Source organism: Loxodonta africana, unplaced genomic scaffold, assembly GCF_030014295.1.
Source record: "Loxodonta africana isolate mLoxAfr1 unplaced genomic scaffold, mLoxAfr1.hap2 scaffold_34, whole genome shotgun sequence".
NCBI classification, from domain to species: Eukaryota; Metazoa; Chordata; class Mammalia; order Proboscidea; family Elephantidae; genus Loxodonta; species Loxodonta africana.
In genome coordinates this window covers 95,294-114,662 of record NW_026975055.1, presented here as the reverse complement: position 1 = coordinate 114,662, position 19,369 = coordinate 95,294, and the positions used below count along the sequence as shown (strand labels likewise).

At 36.1% G+C, this 19,369-nt stretch overlaps 1 protein-coding gene across 1 annotated transcript; it reads left to right on the top strand.

Moving 5' to 3' along the window:
- The first annotated feature begins 6,749 nt into the window (after nt 1-6,749).
- Nucleotides 6,750-7,636, top strand: LOC135229520 (olfactory receptor 4A47-like). Its single transcript, XM_064279037.1, has one exon. The coding sequence runs from the start codon at nt 6,827-6,829 to the stop codon at nt 7,634-7,636; it is 810 nt and encodes a 269-aa protein (XP_064135107.1). The 5' UTR covers nt 6,750-6,826.
- The last annotated feature ends 11,733 nt before the right edge of the window (nt 7,637-19,369 follow it).

Here is a 19,369-nt window from a genome sequence, read left to right as displayed (position 1 = left end):
AAAATGACTACTCATGCCTCTCAGAGGGAGCACGTAGAAGTTGCCAGGCTAGTTAAGGGCTATCCCCACAAATGGCTCAAGATTCTGTCATATTCTAGAGACCAAGGCAACCATATACTTGTTCAGGTTGATAAGGGTGAAGAAACTAACACCATATCTTTGGGTAGTTTTAACATAACATGTAGAAAAGTATAAGATAGAAGAGTTGTGTCAACCTTTAGAAATACAATTTGTATCGGTTCACCTAAGGTCACAATCACAATCATACACAGGCAAGGTACACTCAACCTCTTCACCAACATCTTATCTCATCGTTGCCTCAGCTTGAAGTTCAGGACTTCAATTTCTAAATCCATATCAGGTATGGGTGAGACTCCGTGGGTACAGTTCATTTCGTACAGCTCCTAAATTATTGTTTTTCTGTATTTAAAGACATATGAACTGGAGTCATGTTCTCTCTTTCACACACACAACATACAATGGGAGGGAATGCAAGATTATCAAAATAGACACTACTTTTCAAAAAAGTGGCAAGTGAAAGGCTATGGTGCTTCCTGTAGTCATTTGAATTACATCAACTTATTTCAAATATTAAGGCCAGATTTTTTTCTTAAAATAAAACCTACTTTGTCATGTTAGATTTTTAAAATATATGGCTGTATTCGAATTGCTAAATAATACTTGAGAGATTTTGAGGCTATTTTGATGAATTTTTACAAAATTTTGTAACTCCTTTTTTATCTTTGCTTGAGTTATGCTGTGTGTAGAAAATGAGTTTGAAAGTATTTTAATTTTCTTTTGTCCCAGAAGGATTTTTTGCTGAAATGATGAGTTGAATTCATTGATAAAGCTATATGTGGATGGATCTTTTTTTTTTTGGGGGGGGGAGAAATTAAAGCATCATTTAACAGGTATCATGTTATTATTTTGATTTTTAATTTTGTGTGTGTGTGTTCAGAAAGTTGTATTTTTCAAAGGCTTCCTTCACCTCTTCTCAGTTCAGAAAAATATCGGCATGTATTTGTTTAGAATATCCTTTTATTATCCTTTAGAATATACAGAATCAGCAGTGATGACACTTTCTTCTCTACCAGATCTCGGTTTGTTTTTCCTCTTTTTTTTTTAAATTCATTTTGCTAGACACTTATCCATTTTATTAGTCTTCTCAAAAACCAACTCTTAGTTTTATGTATTTTCTCTATTTTAAATTAATTTCTATGTTTATGATTTCTTTTTTATATTTACTGTTTCAATTCTACAATATTCTCCGGGTTTATTTTGCTCTTTCCTTTCTAGCTTCTTGAGGTAGAAGCTAGTTCATTTTTTAAATAATCTTTCCTATTTTCCAATATTTGCAATTTAAGGTATACATTTCTCTTTATGCACTATCTAAGTAAGCTGCATCCAACAAATTTTAGTATTTTTTATAATATAATAATGTACACAATACATTCTAATTTTTACTGTGACTTTTTCTTTGATCCATAGCTTATTAAGAACTGTGTTTTTTAATTTGTAAATAGTTGGGGAGTGTATAGTTACTTGTTTAATCAAATTTCCTAGTTGAATGCTAATATTATCACACATATTTCTGAATAAGTCCTCTGAAATGTATTGCAGCTTGTTTTGTGCTAGGATATTGTCTATTTTGGTGAATGTTCCATGAGGACTTTGTGATAAATAGAATAGTCCCAGATTTCCTTTCTCTTCTCTATTGCCATACCGTCACTTTACTTTTGTCTTTATTGGTTTAATATAAAGCTTTAAGTCAGATGATCATTACCCAACATTTTATTGTACAAACTATAACTTCTCATTTTAGAATTATTATAGGAATTTTGGGTTGAGTTTTATAATTTGATTTAATGTTAAGAAATAATTGTATACAAATTCTTTTTGTAGTATAAATTGCAGTGATTTTATCATTTCCTTAAAGTGAATTTATATCTATAATTATATTCCAGTCTAGAAATATTTATTTCTAAAAATTTCTTCAGAATGAAATGTAGGTAATTGTCGATTTAAGCACTCTTTTATGGATATTGGCTAATGAAATTGTATGAAATGTTTAAAAAATTAAGCTACGTGTTTTAACCTGTAAATAGACACACTCATGATTTTTGACAATAGGATTGATTACACAAGGAAATTAGATAGTGGGGAACCATTGATGTATGCAACAATTTTCGTTTCTACTGAGCAGCCTGAGAAGAACTAGGACATGCCACAGAATCCTTCACCACACATTCTGAAGTGTAATTAAGATGATTTGGGGGCTGCTAGTAAGAAAGATCTAAAAGAACTGTGACCTTAACAAGGTAGAGTTTTGATTTTCTGTTTACAAAAGAAGTACAGAGTAGGTTGCTTATGGACATTGAATTCTTCTACTCAGCAATTATTAACTCTTGACTTCCATGTTATTTTATTTTTCTTAATTTCTTTATTTTGGCTAAAGTATACTGAGCCAAAGATACGTCATTTTAACAAATTCTACATGCACATTTCAGTGACATTGGTTACATTATTCAAATTGTGCTACCATACTTACTAGTTACCATTTCTTCATTATTCTACTACCATTATCTTAAACTAACTGCTGCCTAAGTTTCCCATTCAATGTTTTGAGTTGCCATTTGTAAATTTGATCTCACATAGATCATTCTTTAAAAGCACACAATGCTCAAAGCAGAGGTAATTTACTAATGAAAATAATGTATTTTTTCGTTCAAAGAAGACTTCAGGGGTTAGCTTTGGTTTAAGATTTAAAACTTCAAGAGTATCTCTGGGAAAAATTTCCTTGTGCTCATGCATGTAAGTTGAGTTTTTCTGCATCAGCAATGAACATACTAAAGAGGAAAAAAAAATTCCCTTTTACAATATCATCTAAAAGAATATAATCACTAGGATTAATTTTAGAAAGACTTGTACAGAGAAAAGTGTAAAAGAGTACTAAAATTAATTAAAGATGACTTAAATAAATGGAATGGCATTTCATGCTCGTGGACTGGAAAATTCAGTATTGTCAAGATGTCAATACTACCTAAAACAGCTTATAAATTCAAGAAAATCCCCCTCAAAGTTCCAACAGCCTTCTTTCCAGAAATGGAAAAATCAATCCTCAAATATGCATGGAACTGCCAAGGGCTCTTAGTTGCCTAAGCAATCTTGAAAAAGAACAGAGTAGAAAGACTCTCACCTCCCATTCTCTTAACTTCCATTCTTTGGTATGATTGTGGTCACAGGATGGTTGTTGGAGCTCTGAACAATTTGTCTGAGATCTAGAGAAGCATCAAGGAGAAAGGGTAAAAGGGAGTTTGGCTTCGAATTTGATCATTTCACTTCCTGCGTGTCTCATTTAATGACTTAACTCGTATCTTATGTCACCTTAGCTTTCAAAGAATGCTGGGAATTTAATTTTTTAAATCTGGGACTACTGATTTTCCTGGAAATATAAGGTCTAACACTAAGAATCATAGATTTGCAAGCTATTCCTTTAACTTTTTTTACTTCCTTTATTTCATGTTTAATACAGATTTTACCAATTTGCCTGTCTGAAACTCTTACAGTGACAAACTCAAGGCTGTTACTGCTAGTGTGATATATTAGTTTCCTAGGGCTACCATAACAAAATTCTGCAAAGTAGGTGGCTTTAAACAACAGAAAGTTAGTCTCAGCTCTGGAGGTGGAGGTTCAGCATCAGGGTGTCAACTGTGCTGATTCCTTCTGAGGCTTTGATGGAGGTCTGTTCTGCTCCTCTAACCTAGCTCCTAGTAGCTCCAAGAATTCCTGAGTTGCTACTGCAGCATCACATGGAGTCCTTCATCTTTCTCTCTTTGTCTCTGTGTACTTTCTCTTTTATAAAATCACCAGTGTGACCCACCCTACTCCACTAAAATCTCTTATTAATCTAACTAATAACATTTTCATAGATCCTATTAAAAGTGTCACATTCACAAGTATAGGGGTTTGGACTTCAATTTATGTTTGTGAGGGACACAACTGAATCCATAACAAGTGAGAACCCTGCTTTATATATATTTGAATTGAATTTTCAATGATTTGTTCTGAAATCAATAGTCTTCGTCCAGTGGGAGCGAGTTCAGATATCATCTGCAAGGATATAACTTAACAGTACACATTCAAAAGGCTTGCCTATTTTGGAGGTCATGATTTAAAAAGGAGAATTGTTACATATTTAAGTTCTTCCCAGTCTGGACTCTTCCCTTTGGATGATTTGACCTCAGGTTATATTTTTGTGATTTTTCTCCCGTGAGTACCTGGTCCTATAAATCCTATTTTACATGGGTGATTATCCTTGCAACATCTCTAGAGATGCAGAACCTACTCTCAGAATTATGATTAAGGTCACAATGAATTTAATGATGGAAGCATCACTACTTAAGATACATCTATTAAATGACTCAAAAATATTTTTTGTAGTTCAAGTGTAAATAAAATGCCAAAGATTCTTATGTTACCACAGAGAGTGCTTGCCTAAGTGAGTGTTTACATGACTAATTTTTTCAGGAATTGAAATGTTGGACCCAAAGCGTAATGACATATGAATATGAAATTATTCTCCATCCTTCAGGCAAACCAAAGTTTGACTTTGTTGTAAAAAGTCAGACCAATATAACAGATTGAGAATCAAAAGGCTGTAACGGCTATTTCACTTCTAAACCACAAAATGCAAAATATTTTTCTAGTCACATTTCTCTCTCCCACGAAATTTACTTCTTATTTACTTTTTTAACCTCATACAACTTATTTAACATTTGATTTTTTAGAACAAATTATCCCAGTGTTGAGGTCTCTGGCTCTCTCTGCTTATAATGAAGATTCAGACTTCTTTTGGCTAGAAGACATTTTTGATATTTGTGTTAGAAGTACCAACAATTTAAAAGGTAACAATTTTATGAAAGATTGAGACGGACTTCCTGAAGCATGGAAAGTTTGGCCACAAAGAAACAGTTCTAATTCAGGTGATGGTGCATGTACTATCTTACTCTCTGTGTTCACAGAGACGGCATCACAGAGACGGTGTATGAGGCTCTTATTTTTTAGGACAAGGGAGAAGGAACCACAATTCAGAACTTAGAATGAATGACTGTTTCATTATGTAGGTAACCCAGGAAGTGTTTGTACACATAAGAGTCTTCATTAGGGTTTATATTATGCAAGGGTACATTGGTAGTGTGATTTGGAAAGTCATAGTCTTTTAAAAGTTCTCCTGAGTGATTCTGATAATGAGCCATGTTAGAGAACCTTTGTGGTCGATAAAAATATGGGGATTGACTTAATTCTGAAATACCTTTTTGGATACTTTCATAGTGTAAAGATCTAGAATACATTTACCTCCTCTTACATCAGTGTTCTTAGAAACTAATGTAAGGGTATTTGGGGGTTATTCTAATAGGCAGAGATTTGTAAAGCTCATATAGGATCAACGGAAGTGCTCTGTAATCTGTTAATAATTCGATTATAATGTAAATCTTTAAACCTTGCATGAGTGGCTTTCAAGGACCTAAGATGATACTTATGTAAGCAGTTATTACTTCAGTTCATAGGAGTGAGAGATTGAGTAAGAAGAGGACTGAAATTGATCAGTAAACTTAGCAAATAGTGTTTTAACAATGAAGAACATAGAATTGGGTTGCTTGCTTGAAATAGATGTAGAGTAGATGGATTAATTATTTAAACAATGGAGATACTACACTGTATAAATATAGAGAGGAAAATTGTTACCGTAGAAAATGGAAGAGACAATTACAGGAGGACTATTTTAAAAGTGGTAAAGAGATGGGATCTAGTGAACACAGAGGGTTTGGTCATAGAAACAGAAAATTCATATATTGTGAAGAGGTCCAGCAGAATTACAATGTCAGATATTGAAGCAAATGTCAATAGGGACTTCAAGAGTAACTAGATATCATTACTAGGATTATTTTAAGAGAAACCAGGGTTGGTTAATATTGAAGATATTTATGATATACTTTGTGTTTGTGTGTGCCATATTCTTTTTCATTTTTTCCTTGAAATCTCTTCCCTAGTCTTTTTCACTCCTGCACACACATCACCAGCAAAAAGTAAATGGTTTTCAACAAAAATTTAACCTTTCCATGTTTTATTCATGCTCACATAATTATTTTTATTTTGTCTTATAATAGTATTATACATAATTTCATGCTTATTTCTTTGTTGCTCAACAGTAGTTGTTATAAGTATTTTTAAAATTGTGAAGTATGTCCATTGTGGATTTCAGTTATTAGTTAAAAAGATTCTGCCATTCCTACAATGCAGAAAAAAAATCTCATTTGCTAACATGAAAGTGAATATTAAATAAATCTTCCTTTATTTTTGTACTAAAACTTTATTTACATTTTATTTTTATAAACAGTATTGAGTATATATACTCAATTTTATTTTCTAGCAGATGTGGCAAATTAGCGTGTTAAACCTATTTATTTCATAATCTGCTCTTTTCCCATATGTTTCTAATTACTTGTTTATCTTTGTTATTTGATAAGATCTCTGAGGTTATGGACCATATTTTAATCAGCCTTATATTCCTAAAATTTTGTACAGTGCTGAAATATAATAAATCCTAATGCCTATTTGTTGAAAGAATAAACAACTTATAGGGAGATTTCATAAAGTCACTAGTTGCCATTACATTTACAGGTAAATTTGTCCTGACGTCTAAAATAAGGATACACAGAAGAACGTATGGAACAATGTGACTGAGTTTGTCCTTTTGGGGCTCACTCAGAGTCTCCAGGGTCAGAAGGTATTATTTGTTGTGTTCTTGCTCATCTACATTGTGACAATGGTGGGCAACCTCCTCATTATCATGACTGTGGGGGTCAGCCCAACACTGGATGCTCCTATGTACTTCTTTCTTGGCTACTTATCATTTATGGATGCTGTTTATTCTACTACAGTTACCCCAAATATGATTATAGACTTAATCTATGAGAAGAAAACCATCTCTTTCCAAGATTGCCTGACCCAGCTTTTTGCAGAACACTTATTTGGTGGTTCTGAGATTTTACTTCTGGTGGTCATGGCCTATGATCACCACGTGACTATCTGCAAACCCCTGCATTATATGATGATCATGAACCAAAGGGTGCGTGTTTTGCTGCTGCTGGTGACCTGGGTCGGAGGTTTTGTGCATGGTATAGCTCACCTTCTCTTTGTTTACAGTCTTCCCTTCTGTGGTCCCAATGTTATTGACCACTTTTGCTGTGACATGTATCCATTATTAAAGCTTGCCTGCACTGACACCTATGTCATTGGTCTCACTGTGATTGTCAATGATGGGGTAATATGTGTGGTTATCTTTATGCTGTTACTCATCTCCTACGGAGTCATTATGCACTCCCTGAAGAATCTTAGTCAGAAAGGGAGGCACAAAGCTTTACCCGCCTGTGGCTCCCACATCACTGTGGTGGTCCTCTTCTTTGTCCCTGGTATTTTTCTGTATGTGAAACCTCCTTCCACCTTACCCATTGATAAATTCTTGACGGTGTTTTGCACTGTTTTCACACCTATGTTTAATCCTTTAATCTATACTTTGAGAAATTCAGAGATGAAAAATGCCGTGAAGAAGCTTTGGACAAGAAAAAGAAAATGAGGCAATAGGCAAATGCATCACCTACTTTGAATAAAGGTTTTCCCTTCCAGGAAAACAAAAGATAAAACTGAAATCCACTGCCATCCAGTCAATTCCAGGGAAGCTGTGTGTAATTATTTAATTGTAGTAAATATTTCTTCAAGTCATCATGATTGTGCATGATGGAAAACACTTATTAGGATACCTCCAATGATTAATTTTGTTGAAAATAAATTTTTGAGATTTTTATTTCCTGAGAAAATATACATACTTTTTTTATGTAGAATAGTTCTGTTGAGTCTATGGATTTATATTCTGTGTGATGACTTATGCTACATCTAATGCCAGAAAGCTATTTTAGTTGATGGAAGGTTCTCTCATGTCTTTTAAATAAGTCTAATCCTTTTTTCACAATTAGTAGTGCTCATTGTCAATTTCAGAATAATACATTTTGAAATATAACATAAAAATTGTTCCTTCCATCCCAAACAGAGACAGAATATATTACTTAGAAATTTATGTATTTATTTTTAAATATGTTTTAAATATAGTGCTCCCCTGTCACTCAGGTCAACTCTTTAGATCTGTGTTTGATGGTCAGAGTTCGTAGATTGTCATGAATGTGATCGATTCACTTGTTTTTCCGAATCTTTGTTGCAAGAGGGATCCGAGGTATCTTCTACCTACTCATCCATCTTGGCCCCGCCTCCCACCTCATAGTATTTTTGAGGAATGCTTGGTGGATTCAAACTGCCAATCTTTTGGTTAGCAGCCATAGCTCCTAACTGTTATGCCACAGCAGCACTAGGTAATTAAGACACACAACAAGTATTAAATGTTTTTGGAACAGATTGTTTTATGTAATGAATGCCTTTCTGATTGTCAGTAAAATAGACTACACATTCTTGTTGACTTAGGTGCTAAATCACCGGTGTCTTCTCTGTTTACAATTGTCCTATAGTAGTTTGGTGCAATGGTTAAGTGCTTGTGTTCATTTATTTCTTTTATATCTCAAAAGAGATTGGCTTAAAACAACTTAATCTTGTAGATTGAGTCTTGCCTCATTAACATAACTGCCACTAATCCCGCTTCATTAACATCATAGAGATAGGATTTACAACACATAGGTAAATCACATCAGATGACAAAATTGTGGTAGGTCACACAGTACTGGACGTTCTGGTTTAGCCAAGTTGGCAAAATTTTGGGGGGAAAAAATTCAATTCATTACAGTAATTGGGACAATTATATAGATCAATTAGGCAAATAAAACAATAACTTTTGTTTGAATTACATGTAAAAAGTGAGACTATTGGCTATTCCATGTAGGGAAAAGATAAACAGGTTGAGACTCAGGAAACCTGAATTCTTGTCCTTAATCTACCACCATATGAATGTGCAATTTTGTAAATGTCTGTTTCTTTTCTTAATCTCAGTTATCCTCATTTGCAAAATGAAAAGAATCTACCAACTGATCCAGCCACCCACCCACTCACCCGCCCGCACGCCCGTCCATCCGTCCGTCCGTCCATCCGTCCATCCATCATCTATCATCTATCTACTTATTTATTTATAGATCACATTCTGCCCTCCATGTGCTTAGATTCTCAGAAAATTCTCATTATAATATATGAGTAGGTTATTACTTTGCTCAGTAGGAAACATGGTCCAACTCGTTTCAGAGACTTCTGATTTAGGAGAAATCTTACATTAGAGAATGTAATGGAACTGAAACAGAATAAGCTGGCTTTTAGTTCTAGTGCTTAGTAGTTATACAACACTGGGTGAGTGAAACAAAACATTCTGAACCTCAGCTCTCCCACCTATGAATTAGGAATAACACACTTATGGGGTTATTTGAGTTTAAATGTGAAAGTGCCTTGCAAAGACTAAATGCTCAATATATGATATAAAAAATAAAAATCAAACCTATTGCCATCAAATTGTTTTGCCTTATGGTGACCCCATATATTACAGAGTAGAACTTCTGAATAGGGTTTTCTTGGCTGTAGTCTTTACAGAAGCAGGTCACTGGGCCTATCTTCCATGGAGCTGTTGAGTGGGTTCAAACCACCAACCTTTAGGTTAGTAGTCAAATGAGAACTGTTTATGCCACCCAGGGAGCGACTTAGTTTTAATAACAAATTTAAGGTGGCTTAAATTTATTATTTTTCTTAGAAAAACTATTTTGACAAGGGTAGGAATGTGTTATTAGCTAACCTGAAATAAGTAAGTAAGTATATACCCATTTTCTTCGAGTTGATTTTGGCTCATAAAGAACCTACAGGACAGAAGAGAACTGCTCCATAGGGTTTCTAAGGAGTGGCTGGTGGATTTGAACTGCGGACCTTTTTGTTAACATCTGTAGCTCTTAATCACTGTGCCAACAGGACCCCAAATAAGTATAAAAGCAGTTCTAAATTCTCATTCTAAATTCTCCTAAAAGGGAAGACGGGAAATTCAGAGGAAATAGAGAGATAGGCATAGTTCAAACCCCTAAGTGTTTTTTTGAATCTAATCTTATGCCTCCATGCGTTAGGATGAGAGTCTTCCTAAAGCCTGTGTTGATACATAAATATTAAAGAAGGATCATGCTAACTACCCAGGTAAAGTAAGTTTTTACACGAGAAATCACAAGTGATCAAGGTCAAAAGAAAGACTTGAGGCTAGAGAGGCTTGAATTAGGTCTTCAGACCTGCTCCTCATTAACCACATGTCCTGGGGTAAAAGGCCAAATCTTTTGTTGTCTCAAGTTTTCAACATGTAAAATAGAAAGAATAAGTTTCCTACTATATATAGTGTTATAAAAAAAAATAAAAGAGATAATCTATGTGAAGTGATTTGCACAGTGCCTAGCATATAAGAATATAAGAAGCAATTAATATTAGTTTTTAATCATTGCATGTAATAACAATGTTTAACCTTTACATAGAGCTCTGTAATTTATGAAACATTTTAATATCTCCTATGGGGAAAGCCGGCTTAATTTCTTCAGTCCTTTGTTTTCTCAGGACTCAGTCTGAGATTGCAAAAAAGGAAGTAGAGAAAAGAAGGAAGCATGAGACGGTGATGGGGAAAGCCGGCTTAATTTCTTCAGTCCTTTGTTTTCTCAGGACTCAATCTGAGATTGCAAAAAAGGAAGTAGAGAAAAGAAGGAAGCATGAGACGGTGATGGAGACCAGTGGAGAGCAGAGATCTTTCTGGGAGTGGGGAATGCTGAGCAACAAGATATAAAAAAGTGGGATTGACCCTACAGGGAAAAAGGTAGCTACTATAATGCAAAGGCATTTCTGATAGGGATCTGACTGCATTTGTTTTAGCGGATTTACTGGAAAGACAATTTTCCTGGGTCTGATATCTCTGCGTATTCAACAGAGAACTCACTGACCCACAACAGAGAACTGAGGGCTGAAGTTCCCCCCAGACCACCTAGCCTCCTGCCTTAGGGGTCTAAGGAGGGTGACACCTACCAGTCTGTAGAGGTACTTGCATTGGGGGCCTAAGGTACAGCTGCAGAGCCCACCCACCAAGGTGCTTTAGGAATAGAGACACACATACCTCACTGACACTTGGGGGAAGCCTGTCAATATCCTGCCCCCCACCCCGGAGTGTGAACCCCAGCTGCTATTAGAATCTGGTGCACACAACTATCACCACTACTTCTCAAGGTGGATAGGTGATAGGGTGCATCACACACTTGATGACCCCAAATCAGATTCTACTCAAGAATAGTGAATGGACTCAGGCATATCTACCTGGTAACAGCCCAAACCAGCTGGTAATAGGTCATAAGTGAGTCGAGGGCTACAACAATCAAGACAGAGCAATCTAGTAGCCTATCTACGTATATTGAAAGAAAATAAAACAAGATAAGACTCAGTGAGCAAATATAGAATAAATCACTACAATATCTTAGTCATGGCTCAGAGACAGCAGTCGATATCAAACCACATAAAGAAGCAGATCATGACTACTTCTACAACCCCCCAAACTAAAGAATCAAAATCTTTCCCAAATGAAGATACAATCCTGGAATTATCGATACAGAATACAAAAAACTAATTTACAGAATGCTTCAAGACATCAGGGATGACCTCAGAAATGAAATAAGGAAGCTACAGAAAAAGCCAAGGAACACACTGATAAAGCAGTTGAAGAACTAATAAACATTATTCAAGAACATAGTGGAAAAATTAATAAGCTGCAAGAATCCCTAGAGAGACAGCATTCAGAAATCCAAAAGATTAACAATAAAATTACAGAATTAGACAACGCAAAAGGAAGTCAGAGGAGCAGACTCGAGCCATTAGAATGCAGAGTGGGAAATCTGGAGGACCAGGGAATTAACACCAATATAGCTGGAAAAAAAATCAGATAAAAGAATTAAAAAAAATGAAGAAACCCAAAGAATCCTGTGGGACTCTATCAAGAAGGATAACTTGCTTGTGATTGGAGTCCCAGAACAGGGAGTGATAACAGAAAACACAAAGAGAATAGTTGAAGATCTGCTGACAGAAAACTTCCCTGACATCATGAAAGACGAAAGCATATCTATCCAAGATGCTCATCGAACCCCATTTAAGATTGATCCAAAAAGAAAAACACCAAGAAATATTATCATCAAACTTGCCAAAACCAAAGATAAAGAGAAAATTTTAAAAGCAGCCAGGAATGAAAGAAAGATCTCCCACACAGGAGAATCAAAAAGAATAATTTCAGACTACTCAGCAGAAACCATGCAGTCAAGAAGGCAATGGTATGACATATATACAGCACTGAAGAAGAAAAACTGCCAGCCAAGGATCATATATCCAGCAAAACTCTCTCTCAAATATGAAGGTGAAAATAACATATTTACAGATAAACACATGCTTAGAGAATTTGCAAAAACCAAACCAAAGTTACAAGAAATACTAAAGGAAATTGTTTGGTCAGAAAACCAATAATATCAGATACCAGCACAACACAATGTCACAGAACAGAACATCCTGATATCAACTCAATAGGGAAATCACAAAAACAAATTAAGATTAATTAAAAAAAAAACGCTCAAAACAGGGAAGCATTGAAGTCAATATGTAAAAGATCACAAAAATCAAAAAGAAGGATTAAACACAGGTGGCATAGAACTGCCATATGGAAAGGGATACAAGGCGATATAGGACGATACAAGTTAGGTTTTTACTTAGAAAAATAGGGGTAAATATTAAGGTAACCACAAAGAGGTATAACAACTCAAAATAAAAACCAAGAAAAACGGAACGACTCAGCAAACATAAAGTCAAATACTATGAAAATGAGGATCTCACAATTTACAAACAAAAATGTCTCAGCACAAAAAAGTAAGTGGAAAAATGAAATCGTCAACAACACACATAAAAAGGCATCAAAATGACAACACGAAACACATACTTATCTATAATTATGCTGAATGTAAATGGACTAAACGCACCAATAAAGAAACAGAGAGTCTCAGACTGGATAAAGAAACATGATCCGTCTATATGCTGCCTACAAGAGACACACCTTAGACTTACAGACACAAACAAACTAGAACTCAAAGGATGGAAAAAAATATATGAAGCAAACAATAAGCAAAAAAGAAGAGGAGTAGCAACATTAATTTCTGACAAAATAGGCTTTAAACTTAAATCCACCAAAAAGGATAAAGAAGGTCATTACATAATGATAAAGGGAACAATTGACCAGGAAGATACAACCATATTAAATATTTATGCACCCAATGACAGGGCTGCAATATACATAAAACAAATTTTAACAGAACTGAAAAGTGAGATAGACACCTCCACAATTATAGTAGGAGACTTCAACACACTACTTTCGGAGAAGGATAGGACAGCCAGTAAGAAGCTCAATAGAGACATGGAAGACCTAATTACAACAATCAACCAACTTGACCTCACTGATTTATACAGAACTCTCCACCCAACTGCTGCAAAGTATACTTTTTTTTCTAGCGCACATGGAACATTCTCTAGAATAGACCACATATTAGGTCATAAAACAAACCTTTCCAGAATCCAAAACATCGAAATATTACAAAGCATCTTCTCAGACCACAAGGCCATTAAAGTGGAAATAGGTAACAGAAAAATTAGGGAAAAGAAATCAAATACTTGGAAACTGAACAATACCGTGCTCAAAAAACACTGGGTTATACAAGACATTAAGGAGGGAATAAAGAAATTCATAGAATGCAACGAGAATGAAAATACTTCCTATCAAAACCTCTGGGACACAGCAAAAGCAGTGCTCAGAGGCCAATTTATATTGATAAATGCACACATACAAAAAGAAGAAAGAGCCAAAATCAGAGAACTGTCCCTACAACTTGAACAAATACAAACTGAGCAACAAAAGAATGCATCAGGCACCAGAAGAAAACAAATAATAAAAATTAGACCTGAACTAAATGAATTAGACAACAGAAAAACAATTGAAAGAATTAACAAAGCCAAAAGCTGGTTCTTTGAAAAAAATAACAACATTGATAAACCATTGGCCAGACTGACTAAAGAAATACAGGAAAGGAAACAAATAATCTGAATGAGAAACGAGATGGGCCACATCACAACAGACCCAACTGAAATTAAAAGAATCATATCAGATTATTACAAAAAATTGTACTCTAACAAATTTGCAAACCTAGAAGAAATGGATGAATTCTTGGAAAAACACTACCTACCTAAACTAACACAATCAGAAGTAGAAGAACTAAATAGATCCTAACAACAACAACAAAAAAAAAGATTGAAATTGTAATAAAAAAACTCCCAACAAAAAAAAGCCCTAGCCCGGACGGCTTTACTTTAGAGTTCTATGAAACTTTCAGAGAAGAGTTAACACCACTACTACTAAAGGTATTTCAAAGCATAGAAAATGATGGAATACTACCTAACTCATTCTATGAAGCCACCATTTCCCTGATACCAAAACCAGGTAAAGACATCACAAAAAAAGAAAATTACAGACCTATATGCCTCATGAACATAGATGCAAAAATCCTCAACAAAATTCTAGCCAATAGAATTCCAAAACATATCAAAAAATTAATCCACCATGACAAAGTGGGATTTAGACGAGGTATGCAAGCCTGGTTTAATATTAGAAAAACCATTAATGTAATCCACCATACAAATAAAACAAAAGACAAAAACAACATGATCTTATCAATTGATGCAGAAAAGGCATTTGACAAAGTCCAACACCCATTTGTGATAAAAAAAACTCTCACCAAAATAGGAATTGAAGGAAAATTCCTCAACATAATAAAGGGCATCTATACAAAGCCAACAGCCAACATCACTCTAAATGGAGAGAGCCTGAAAGCATTTCCCTTGAGAACGGGAAGCAGACAAGGATGCCCCTTATCACCGCTCTTATTCAACATTGTGCTAGAGGTCCTAGCCAGAGCAATTAGGCTAGACAAAGAAATAAAGGGCATCCGGATTGTCAAGGAGGAAGTCAAATTATCTCTATTTTCAGATGACATGATCTTATACACAGAAAACCCTAAGGAATCCTCCAGAAAACTACTGAAACTAATAGAAGAGTTTGACACTCTCAGGTTATAAGATAAACATACAAAAATCACTTGGATTCCTCTACATCAACAAAAAGAACTTCGAAGAGAAAATAACCAAATCAATACCATTCACAGTAGCCCCCAAGAAGATAAAATACTTAGGAATAAATCTTACCAAAAATGTAAAAGACCTATACAAAGAAAACTACAAAGTACTACTACAGGAAACTAAAAAGGACCTACTTAAGTGGAAAAACATCCCTTACTCATGGATAGGAAGACTTAACATAGTAAAAATGTCTATTCTACCAAAAGCCATCTATACATACAATGCACTTCCGATACAAATTCCAACTGCATTTTTTAATGTGACGGAGAAACAAATCACCAACTTCATATGGAAGGGAAAGGAGCCTCGGATAAGTAAAGCACTACTGAAAAAGAAGAAGAAAGTGGGAGGCCTCACTCTACCTGATTTCAGAACCTATTATACAGCCACAGTAGTCAAAACAGCCTGGTACTGGTACAACAACAGGCACATAGACCAATGGAAAAGAATTGAGAACCCAGATATAAATCCATCCACATATGAGCAGCTGATATTTGACAAAGGCCCAATGTCAATTAATTGGGGAAAAGACAGTCTTTTTAACAAATGGTGCTGGCATAACTGGATATCCATTTGCAAAAAAAAGAAACAGGACCCATACCTCACACCATGCACAAAAACTAACTCCAAGTGGATCAAAGACCTAAACATAAAGACTAAAATAATAAAGATCATGGAAGAAAAAATAGGGACAACCTTAGGAGCCCTAATACAAGGCATAAACAGAATACAAAACATTACCAATAATGACGAAGAGAAACCAGATAACTGGAAGCTCCTAAAAATCAAACACCTATGCTCATCTAAAGACTTCACCAAAAGGGTAAAAAGACCACCTACAGACTGGGAAAGAATTTTCAGCTATGACATCTCCGACCAGTGCCTGATCTCTAGAATCTATATGATTCTGTCAAAACTCAACTACAAAAAGACAAAGAACCCAATCAAGAAGTGGGCAAAGGATATGAACACGCACTTCACTAAGGAAGATATTCAGGCAGCTAACAGATACATGAGAAAATGCTCTCGATCATTAGCCATTAGAGAAATGCAAATTAAAACTATGATGAGATGGAATCATTAACTCCAACAAGGCTGGCATTAATCCAAAAAACACAAAATAATAAATGTTGGAGAGGCTGCGGAGAGATTGGAACTCTTATACACTGCTGGTGGGAATGTAAAATGGTACAACCACTTTGGAAATCTATCTGACGTTATCTTAAACAGTTAGAAATAGAACTACCATACAACCCAGAAATCCCACTCCTCGGAATATACCCTAGAGAAATAAGAGCCTTCACACAAACAGATATATGCACACCCATGTTTATTGCAGCTCTGTTTACAATAGCAAAAAGCTGGAAGCAACCAAGGTGTCCATCAACGGATGAATGGGTAAATAAAGTGTGGTATATTCACACCATGGAATACTACGCATCGATAAAGAACAGTGAAGAATCTGTGAAACATTTCATAACATGGAGGAACCTGGAAGGCATTATGCTGAGCGAAATCAGTCAGAGGCAAAAGGACAAATATTGTATAAGACCACTATTATAACATCTTGAGAAATAGTATAAACTGAGAAGAACACATACTTTTGTGGTTACGGGGTGGGGAGGGAGGGAGGGTGGGAGAGGGTTTTTTACTGATTAGTTAGTAGAAAAGAACTACTTTAGGTGAAGGGAAGGACAATACTCAACACAGGGAAGGTCAGCTCAACTGGACTGGACCAAAAGCAAAGAAGTTTCCGGGATAAAATGAAGGCTTCAAAGGTCAGCGGAGCAAGGGCGGGGGTTTGGGGACCATGGTTTAAGGGGACTTCTAAGTCAATTGGCATAATAAACTCTATTATGAAAACATTCTGCACCCCGCTTTGAAATGTGGCGTCTGGGGTCTTAAATGCTAACAAGCGGCCATTTAAGATGCATCAATTGGTCTCAAACTACCTGGATCAAAGGAGAATGAAGAACACCAAGGTCACACGATAACTATGAGCCCAAGAGACAGAAAGAGCAACAGGAACCAGAGAGTTACATCATCCTGAGACCAGAAGAACTAGTTGGTGCCCAGCCACAACCGATGACTGCCCTGACAGGGAGCACAATAGAGAACCCCTGAGGGAGCAGGAGATCAGTGGGATGTAGACCCCAAATTCTCACAAAAAGACCATACTTAATAGTCTGACTGAGACTAGAGGAATCCCAGCAGTCATGGTCCCCAAACCTTCTGTTGGCCCAGGACAGGAACCATTCCCGAAGACAACTCATCAGACATGGAAGGGACTGGACGGTAGGTAGGAGAGAGATGCTGATGAAGAGTGAGCTATTTATATCAGGGGGACACTTAAGACTGTGTTGGCATCTCCTGTCTGAAGGGGGGTGGGAGGGTAGAGAGGGTTGGAAGCTGGCAAAACTGTCACGAAAGGAGAGAGTGGAAAGGCTGACTCATTGGGGGAGAGCAAGTGGGAGTATGGAGTAAGGTGTATATAAACTTATATGTGACAGTCTGACTTGATTTGTAAAGGTTCACTTGAAGCTCAATAAAAATAAAAATAAAAAAATGCAGTGTAAGCAATACTGCACAGGCTTGACCAGAAAAGGTAATACAGCCTTCACCTGACTCTCTCTCTTGGGAGGCTCACCCTTGGAACTCAGCCACCATGTTGTGAGGAAGCCCAAGGTACATATAGAGGCCACGTGAAGGTGTTCTGGCCAACAGCTCGGGTAGGCCAGTCAACACCAAACATCAACTGTGAGTGAGTGCCTCCAGATGATTCTAGCCCCCAGCTTTCAAGCCACCCCAACAAAGGCCAACTGGAATACAGATGAGCTGTTCTCACCAAGCCCTACTCTGATTACAGTCATACACAAAATAAAAGTTGTCATTATTTAAAAAAAAAAAGTGGGATTGAAGGGGAGGGCATCAGTGAGTGAGAACGCTTCTAAGTAAATCTACATGTTAATGTCAGAAAATTAGATGTGACATTCACATTAAAACAGTAATCATGTGACAAATTTTGCCTTTATCTACTGCCAAAATTAACCATTAATTCTGGTGATAGTGGTGGTGGTGTTGGTGGTTATGTGCATGTGCTTGTGTGTATGTGTCTGTGTGAAATAGCTTGTAATCACTCTGATAGAGAAGAAAAAAAGATTCATGTTGGGTGTTTAAAAACCTTTCATAAAGAAGAAGTAAATGTCGATTGCAGATAAATGAGAGAAAAATGTGTCGGCATTCTTTACGATAACTAGGTGTTTTGGGGTGGCACAGTTATAGCCTCACAGGAAGAACACTATACTTTTAATAGTCACAGTCATGTTATCCACTTTCATAGGCAGTAAACATAGATACCCTAGTGGTGTAGTGGTTAAGAGCTATAGCTGCTAACCAAAAGGTCAGCAGTTTGAATCCACCAGGCACTCCTTGGAAACCATATGGGGCAGTTCTACTCTGTCCTATAGGGTTGCTCTGAGTCGAAATCGACTCACCTGCAGTGGGTTTTGGTTTTACTCTTAAAAATTTCAATAGCCGATAAAAGTAGTTGACATTGATTGTACACCTACTTTGGGCCAATTGCAGAGCTAGTAGCCTTGTCACTCTCACAGCCATACTTCAAGCTAGTTGTCCTCATTTGACAGAAAATAGTAGGGGAGTTCAGAGATTAAAAACATTTTCAGAATTACCTTTGTTAGCTCTTTATTTCAGTGTAAGACTAGGGGTATGACCTAGTGACTAAAGTCAAAAAACTTCCTTACCCTCTTGCTATCTTAGTTATTTCATCTACTATAACAGTAAATGACTCAATATTGACACAAGGATTAAATGTGCTTGGCATTTGAAAAGCAGTCACATAAAAGTTAGCCATGTTAATCATGGCATCTGTACATGAAGTTGTCTCAATAAAGAGCAATACTATCTTTCAGAGGGTGAAGTCCAAAACCTTGGAATAATTTTTACCCTTCTTTCTGACACCCCACATCAAGTCCATCAGCAGGTATTATTGAAGCTACCATCATAATATATCTACTTCCGCTACTCCCACCCTGGTGCAAACCACTATCACATTCCTGCTCAATTGTTACAATATCTTCTG

Excerpts from the sequence above, each read along its gene's own strand:
- LOC135229520 (XM_064279037.1), top strand. The coding sequence starts at position 6,827 with ATGGTGGGCAACCTCCTCATTATCATGACTGTGGGGGTCAGCCCAACA.